Source organism: Corvus hawaiiensis, chromosome 24, assembly GCF_020740725.1.
Source record: "Corvus hawaiiensis isolate bCorHaw1 chromosome 24, bCorHaw1.pri.cur, whole genome shotgun sequence".
Classification (NCBI taxonomy): domain Eukaryota; kingdom Metazoa; phylum Chordata; class Aves; order Passeriformes; family Corvidae; genus Corvus; species Corvus hawaiiensis.
In genome coordinates this window covers 6,286,839-6,295,705 of record NC_063236.1, presented here as the reverse complement: position 1 = coordinate 6,295,705, position 8,867 = coordinate 6,286,839, and the positions used below count along the sequence as shown (strand labels likewise).

General features: G+C 48.1%; 1 protein-coding gene across 1 annotated transcript; it reads left to right on the top strand.

Moving 5' to 3' along the window:
• Positions 1 to 466: 466 nt before the first annotated feature.
• Positions 467 to 4,670, top strand: LOC125337774 (sperm-associated antigen 4 protein-like). Its single transcript, XM_048327879.1, has 7 exons — positions 467 to 587; positions 834 to 921; positions 1,144 to 1,204; positions 1,577 to 1,689; positions 2,268 to 2,435; positions 2,789 to 2,878; positions 3,632 to 4,670. The coding sequence occupies exons 1-7, from the start codon at positions 526 to 528 to the stop codon at positions 3,776 to 3,778; spliced, it is 729 nt and encodes a 242-aa protein (XP_048183836.1). The 5' UTR covers positions 467 to 525; the 3' UTR covers positions 3,779 to 4,670.
• The last annotated feature ends 4,197 nt before the right edge of the window (positions 4,671 to 8,867 follow it).

Here is an 8,867-nt window from a genome sequence, read left to right as displayed (position 1 = left end):
GTGCAAGGGGAGGGATGGGGAGGTACCTCCCCTAGCCCCTACAGCCTGGTCTTGGTGCTCACTGAAGCGAGGGGAAACAGGGAGTAGATCTGGGGCAACAAACACAACTGAAGACCGTGCTGGGATGTCCCCTGAAGCCTGGGCTGATGGCCCTTGGTCAGAGGTGCATCCTCTCTCTGCACCCCACATTCTGCGCTCCTCAGCTGACCTGCTGCCTGACCCCCAAGGCAGCTGAGGAGGAGACAATGGGCCCCAGGGGTTTGCTGCAAACCCCAGTCCAGTAACTGCCTCTCGGTGATGTGATTTGCAGCTGTTGTTTTCTGCGGGACTGCCGTGCCAGGATGGTTACCGTGGACAAAGGGAATGATGGAGGTTAGTGACTGTTGTGGGACAGACACCTCCTGCAAGGGAGGGTTGCTGGATAAATCTCCGGCTCTTCTGCTTCCACATGGCATGACCTGAAGAAGAAGCAGATTGTGTAGTCTTCCCTGGGAAGCCACAGTGGCTCTGGCAGTAGAGGTTCTAATGGAGAATTTTCTCTTTCAGGAGCTGACAAGTGTATTTCCAGCAGGACTGAAAACCCTCTGGTAAGAGAGATTTCCTGAACTGGAACTGTGTCTGTGCAGAAGTGTCAGCTAACCTTGTGCTACCTGTGCTCAGTTTCCAAACAGCAAAGGCTCCCATATTTCCATCCTGCCTTTGCCTTTTGCTCAGCTTGGGCTGGAAGGAAGCACTGGCAAAGCAGGGAAAGCATGTGTGTCTCCTCACTGAGCTCAGGTGCTTCACAGAAGGAATGGGCTGCTTTGACAAGATCTGCTTTTCTCTTCCTGCAGGAATTCACACACTTTGATTGAAACCCAAAAGTTGCAGAATCTGCTGGAAGAGGTCACTCAGCTGCGGGCGGAGATCAGCGGTTTGAAGGTGACCCAAGCTCTCCTTGGCATTGTTGGTGGGGTCAGAATGTTGTGGCCACAGATGCTGTTCTCACTCCTCGTGGCTCATGTCAGCAGCACAGTTTCCCAGCTCTGAGGGCACGCCTTGCCATGCATGGCTGACACTGAGCTCTGCCTCTGTGGGTGATGGCAGCGTGCTGAACTCTCCACTGATGTGGTCCTTTCCTGTGTTTGCTCATGGTTTTCCCAGGAACTGACCCAGACGGCTTTGGAATCCTGTGTCAAGATGGACTGGGCCCTGAAGAGCTCTGGTAAGGACACAAGCAGCCCGGTCTCCTTGCCTTGCCCTTTTCTGTGTGCTGTCCACAGCCTCAAGGGTGACTGGGGCTGCCCCCACACACGTTCCTGTGGGGATGGCACAGAAATGACAGACGTTCCTGGGTGGATGGAGGGGCCCTCCTCCTCTCCGCTGCATCTGGAAAAGGAATGGCTGGGTTATCCTTTGCTGCCTCCCAGCACTCAGCCCTGTGGGAGAAGCAGTCACCAGGCATGTGGCTGCTGTCATTGCAGATGTGGACAGGACAAGTGGACATGGAGCTGGCCAGTGGCATCAGAAATGGTGTCTGAGCCAAGCCCTCCCAGGCTGTAGCTGCTTGCAGCCTTTTGCTCTCCCTTCCTTACAGGAGCCACCATTGACACACAGAGAACTTCCCAGACCTATGACTGCAAAGACAGCGGTCTCTGCAGGATTTTACGCTTATTCTGGACTGCCAGCCCTCCTGATACTATTCTGCAGGTATGTTAGCAGAAATCATCAGTTTTCTTCCCCCCTGCGAATTTGGGAACCATTCTCAGGGGGTCTCCCCTCAGCCCAGTGGTACTGCTCAAGCCCACAGTGTAGATGGATTCCTGAAACCAAAGGTGGAACACAGGGCTGGGCTTGCTGAGAAGCAGTGGTTCCTCTCTGGAGGGGAGTGGGGCCAAGCTGAGCTGTACTGCTGCATTCTGCCCACAGTCCTCGGCCACAGCTGGGTGAAAGGCTTTCTTTCTACCTGGTGACCCTGTCTCCACTGTCAACCCTAAGAACTGCTTTTCAGGGTGGAGGCAAGAGGAGGGGGGATGCCCTACAGAGTCCCTGGGCAGAGGTGTTTCTCCTTGTCCCTGACTAGGATAGTTTCGTAACCAGCATTCTCTGTTCTGCCATGCTGAGCCCACTTTGGCAGGCAGGGAAGTCCTTCTGCTTCTGTCCATTTCCTCAATTGCCCCTTGTTTTCAAGCTGAAATAAACTCCACAGGCATGTCAGCCCCAACGCTTCAAGCTACATGGGCAGTTGTGTTGGCCCACACGTCATTGCTCTTGCGTTCTGGTTGCAGCCAAAAGTTTTCCCAGGAAACTGCTGGGCTTTCAAAGGGCATCAGGGCCAGGTTGTCATCAGGTTGCCAGCACGAGTCCACCTGACTGCCATCACAGTGCAGCACATCACCAAAGAAGCCTCTCCAAGTGGGACCATCATCAGTGCCCCCAAAGACATCGCTGTCTTTGTAAGTCTGCTGGGCATTTCTGGTGGGGATCTGGCCCTGGGGGGAAGTCAGGGTAGGGTCTTGCTTGCTTTTGTGCCTCCTCTGAGCTTTGTGTCCTGCACTCCCCTGAGCACTGCCGTGCTCCAGTGCGACACTTCCAGGGCTTGAGAGCTCCATCCTTCTTAAGACCCGTTCTGGCCAAGCACCTAAGGGTTGACCAAAACACAAGGCAGAGACTGAGCTCTACCCTAATCAATGCCAGACTACTGCCAGAGCCCTGGGAGAGGCTGGGTGTTTAAGAGGGCTGATCCAGCTTGTACATTCTCTCTTTGTCGGACGAGCCCGACTTGCTCTCCTTGTGCTTTGCCCCCAAGGGAGTGGATGCAGACAGAGAAGAGGAAACTCTCCTGGGGATGTTCACCTACAATACAGAAAAAGACCCCATTCAGACTTTCCCTCTGAAGGTATGCTCCACACGTGGGGGCCAGATGCCAGGCAGCAAAACAGGTTTGATTGCAAGTCTGTGGCAGGGAGGATGTGAATGTTTCCTCCCTGGGCAGAGAGTCCTGGATCACTGCCAAAAGAGACCTGGTGGGGCTTGGAGGGCTGAATAGCATGTGGTCGTGGTAGCCAAAGGACAGGGTCAGGCCTGTGGCAACACAGCTCCTGAGAGATCCCTGGCTGCAGCCACTGCCTTCAGAAAAGCCAGATGAACATGCAGCCCCTCCATCCAAACAACAAATGGACCTTGTGCCATGGAGGAACAGGGACAAGTGGTGGCAAAAGCTGTCAGGCATCACTGTTGCTCCACTCTGTGCCCTGCTGACTCTGGACAGTGTCGCCCCAGCACAGCATGCCCCTTCTCTCCCGGGGCTCTCAGCCTGCCAGGAGAAAGGCAGGCAGAGCGGATGGTGGGAGCTCAGTGGGGTCACACACCAGCCCCATGCACGGGACCACTTCCCAACCCCTCTGTCAGCACAGAGCAGGGAGCAGAGGGAAAGGAGACGCAGCCCCAGCCGGGCCAGCATGCAGAGGATGCCAAGTGCCTTCCCTTGTCCCCAGTCTCCCCAGCAGCCCCAGTACCAGCAGCGAGCTTCAGATCTCTTCCTTCTCCCACCTACTTTTGGGATCTTGTTCCTGAGCAGAAACAGGGCTGGCAGGGTAAGACATCTTGATTTCACAGTTGCTTTTAATGGCCCCCTTTTCCCTCTTCACAGAGCATGCTGCTTCCCAGAGCCTTTTCACATGTCAAACTTCTTGTGAAGAGCAACTGGGGAAACCCGTGGTATACCTGCATTTACCGAGTGCAGGTTCATGGAAAGATGGAAAACTGGAAAGCCCCAACCGAGGGCCAAGATAAATAAAAAAGAAAACACAAAAGAAGAAGAAAGGGCAAAGGGAAGAAGGGAAATGGGGGGAATGATGTGGCAGCCCAATGTTGATTTTAGAGGATGCATGTGGGACTGTGTCAGGTGAGTTTTACGTAAGATACTAGGAATCGTAGAATCATTAATCCCTCTGTTGAAAGGGACCCATAAGGGTCATCAAGTCCAACTCCTGGCCCTGCACAGGACAGCCCCAACAATCACACTGTGTGTCTGACAGCTGGCTCAGTGCCATGACCACTTCTCTGGGAAGCCTGTTCCAGTGCTCAACCACCCTTTGAGTGAAGAACCATGTGGGTAAAGAACCTTCTGGGCGAAAAATCTTCTGGGTGAATCACAAAATCTGCTGAGTTGGAAGGGACCCACAAGGATCATTGAGTCCAAATCCTGCAACTCCTGGCCCTGTACAGGACCACGCCAACAACTACACCATGTGTCTGACAGCTGGCTCGGTGCTGTAGCCAATTCTCTGGGGAACCTGTTTCAGTACCTGACCACGTTCTGGGTTCTGGTTCTTCACTCAGGAGAAGGTTCTTTAGCCAAAGGTTCTTCACCTGTTTCTTCCGGACAGTTAAAGGCTCTTCAGGAGGGGTAGGCAGGGCAGAAGGGGTGTAGGAGGCCCTTCCAAGTCCTAGGTTCCATGGTTCTATGATTCTATGATTCTGTGACTGGTTGTTTCCAACCCATCTCTTCTAAACACCTGACACAGTGGTATATGTGTCCTGTCCCAGAAACAGAGTGGAAGCCACAAGTCCAGGGTTTAAGATGATGGCAGAATGCATGGAAACCTCTACTCCTTGACCATGGATGTGTAGTGAGAGACTAACTTGTGCCAGACCCTAGCACTACTGACTAAAATAAAAAAGCCATAGGCCCCAGGAGTTGTACTTCAACCTTTGTTTGATCAATAGAACTGTAAGCAGTAAATAAGGAAGTATAGGATGGGGATTCTACCACCTCCCTGGGCAGGCCCTTCCAAGGCCTGACCACCCTTTCAGTGAAGAAATTCTTCCTCATGTCCAACCTGAACCTTCTCTGGTGCAGCCTGAGGCCGTTCCCTCTCCTCCTGTCCCTGTTCCCTGGCAGCAGAGCCCGACCCCCCCCCGGCTGCCCCCTCCTGTCAGGGACTTGTGCAGAGCCACAAGGTCCCCCCTGAGCCTCCTTTGCTCCAGGCTGAGCCCCTTTCCCAGCTCCCTCAGCTGCTCCTCATCAGATTTAGGACATATGACTCTTAGCTGGGAATTCTCTGCAAACCCCTTTGTAGCAATCTTGTGCTGGTTTATTGTCACTTAAGACAATCCAGTACAGGGATTTAATTATTTTGTTACCAGAAATTCGGTAAAATAAAAAACCTCCTTAACACCAATGTAGCATTAAGAAGCAGGATGCAGCTCCTCCCAAAGCTGGGCATGCTGAGTACAGGAAAGTTTCTGTTTATATACTGTACTTTGTATACATATTCATTGATTGTTCCAGACTAAACATACATATGATAATCATTTCCCACAAAATCATTAACATATTTCCCCTCCCCTTTGCTCATGTGTTCTTCTGTCCTGGGGGGGGGAGGGTCTCTCTGGTGGTCCCTGGTGGTCGTAGACCCCAATGTTCCAGGTGACCTGGCTGAGTTGGCAGGGCACTGAGGCCAGTGAATTTCCAGTCCTCCTCCTCACACAATGGGCATTGTGCACTTTGCATAGGCCAGTAGTTCTGGAGAACAAGCCTTGTGTGAGCTAACCAGGTGTAGGCCATTTATCATCTGGTAACAATTTTATTTATGGCATTATCTTCATTCTGCCCCTTAACCTGGAGTCTCAATTGATAAATGGCAGAACTTTTAAGTGAGGTATTACCATTTTTAGTACTCCCATGTGTCGCGGTATCCCACAGTGGTAGGGAGGAGAAGAGAGATCCAGCAGGCAGGAATTGTGCAGCAAGATTGATTTATTTAATTGTTTTACAACTCTTTTATAGACTTTTTTCTTCATAGTCTAATTGGACAAAGGATCAGCCACCTCTTGGGGTGATTGGCTAAAATCCTAAAACATCCATTGTCAAAATATTTTTCTACTGTACTATAAACAAAGCTTTTCAAGGTCGCAGGTGTTCATAGCTTATAGAACTCTACTAATATCTTCCACGAGACAGAAAAATATCTCACAGGACTGGAAAGAAGCAAGAAAAATTCTTGCTAGCAGCATATTTGTATCCACACCCATACATAAAAATCAACTCGGAGAACAAATATTCTTCCACGTGACCAATATATGGAAGTAGTTCACTCTGCTCAGTTGAGATTCAAGTCGAAGATGCTGAGGAGGCCTCTGGAGGTGAAAGCTCTAACAAGTGTAACTGTCACTTTCTTTATGTGACAAGCAAAGGAATCCGACATGGAAGCACCAGCAACAGGTAAGGAAGCCAACTTCAAACTATGGTATAGAATGAGCAGTGAGCCCTGCTGCACTTAAAGCTATTCAGGTGTCACATTTGCCCAAAGAATTCCCACTGTTCCTTCAAATAATGTAGGAAAGCTATTGTTGGAAATGTGAGGCTCTTTTTTTGCATTTCCTAAAAGATTTCAAGTTTAAATCTTATCTGACAGTTGAATCTCAAGTCACAAAGTTGTGCAAAACTTTAAGAAGTCCAACCTTCTATACAAAGCGGGTCTTGGAAACAAATTCTGCACTATACAAGGGTAAATAAAATAACAGTACATATTTCGCCTTTATTTACAAATTTCTAATACCTGTCACTCATTTCAGAACCATTTACTCAATTGTAGAGCCAAGTGCTGAAGTTTACAGTAACAAACTGTCTCCAGGCAACACTTTCTAAAAGTGCCTTGGTAAAGGAGATCCCTTTTCCCAGAAATGACAAAAACTTGCCTAGAAAAAACCACAGTCACAGTAAACGAGGCAAAAGCAACCACTGATACAGGGTTTAATACATCTTACACCCCCCATACACACACTTCAGGCTCTAAACCACCCAGAAATAAAAACAAAAAATAAAAATTGACAGCATTGATGTTTATCACAAATAGCTTTATACACATCTGCTGTGCTTTAGGAGAGAGAATGATGACATCTACTAGAATATGAGGTCACCTCCCCAAAGAATGGCAAACCTCCGCCAACTGACACCATTTAAAACCAAACTGGAAGTCCTCTGAGGAAGACTAAAAAGCCGTCCTGCACTGGCACAAAACTCAGTGGAATACAAGATCCTTCCCATGAGATAATTCTCACCATTACAAAACATGATTTAAAGCCCACCAACACTTGGGTTACTCAGGGCACAATCACCTGAAGTTGTAACACATTATCCCAAGCACGCAGAAGTCTCTCAGATGAGGCAGAGCAAAACTTCCCCCATCAGCACCCCCCCCACACTTCTTTATCCGGAGCAATAATCACTTGTCAAGATAAGGGTGCCCACCCTGGGCGCAAAGATTAACATCTCACAGACACCACCTTAGGAAAAGACCCTGATCTTCACTGATACTTAACAGTCACCAGATAGAGCCTTTCAGAAGTGGATAAATTCGATGGTATAAACTTTATTTTTTAATATGTACTTTATTTAATAATAATTTTAAAAATATTTAATAATAACTTTATTAATATTAACTTTATTTAATATAAACTTATTTTCATGCCTTTACCCCAAAAAATTCGACCCTCCACAGCACATTATTGCTTCTCTGAGAGCACCTGGGCTGGTTTTGCTTTAATTGGGCACTATTGCACTACAGCCTTAAAACCAGGGTGAGGAACTCCCAACCACCTGATACAAATGAGCAGTATCAGGACAGCAAGCCAGGGCTTTTAAATCCTGCTTTCTTGTTTCATCAGTTTTTCCCTTTAAATCAGTTTAAGTCTTGTTACAGCTAAGCAGTTCGTCATCTGCTGTGTCAGACTTGTGTTCTGCCACGTGGCATCTACACTTGGGTCCTCATTGTGTCACCGAAACCGCAGGAAAAACAAAAACTCTCCAACAACATTTTAGGGTTACAGAATTAAGGCATTATTTTATTCAGGCCAGGATGGGCAACAGAAATCATTTCATCCACACATTGCCCAGGATGTGCAGAGAAAATCATCACACATACACTTCACTAGATTTTTGACATACATATACAGTAAAAACCCATCAAAATTCATTGGTTCAATGTTCATTGGTCCCACATTACACAGTTCTTAGTATTTGATTTCCTATTGGTTATTGATCTCTTTGTCTTCGACGTTATTTCAGTTCTCATTCTTTGTCCTCTTATTTATCTTTTCCCAGACCAGGTGTCTCCAACCAGGGGTGATGTTTGGAGTTGATGCTCATAAACGGTCATTATCCTTTGTGTATCTTTTTTGCTACCCCCAGTCTGCTGAGATGTTAAGCTCATGAGGCCTGGAGTGGTGAAACAGTCCTTTAAAAAGAAACTTCAACTCCTTTCCATCTGGGCAAAAGCAAACAAAACCCCTGACTAAAGTTATGTAACAAATTTTAAATTGGTATAATTTCCAACAAGAGGACCCCCGGAAGCACCTCACTGAGCTAGAGGGTTGTAGAGGCATGGACTCCTTTCTTCTCTGGGGTTCACGGCAAAGGTGAAGCCTTTGCACAATTTCCTCCAACTTAGGTGTGATGTCAGTTGGCGTAACAATCCATAAAGAAGCCAATGAAATAATTTCTCCTGGCAATGTCCTCATGACTGCTAGAGAAGAAAAAAGAAGCTCTTCCATTCAACACCTCACCTACAACGCCCTCCCAAAAATACTCTGTTCACCCTCAATCCTTCCTTCTTCAAAGCTGTACGGCAGCATTGTTAGCATGAAAGGATAAAGAGCTTGCTTTGGAGCTAGAGGAGGAAATAAACCATATGAGGATTGCTGGATTATCTGTGGAAAACATACGGCCCAGCCTTGAAGGAGCAGTGAAATAGGTACTGGCACCCTCCAGGAATTTGTTTTGGAGTTTGGCCCACTTCCTTACTGCCTTGTTACTGTAAAGACCGCCCAGACTTCCTAGACATGCTTGCTTAACCAGCTGATCTTCCTCCTGGGAGCAGGAA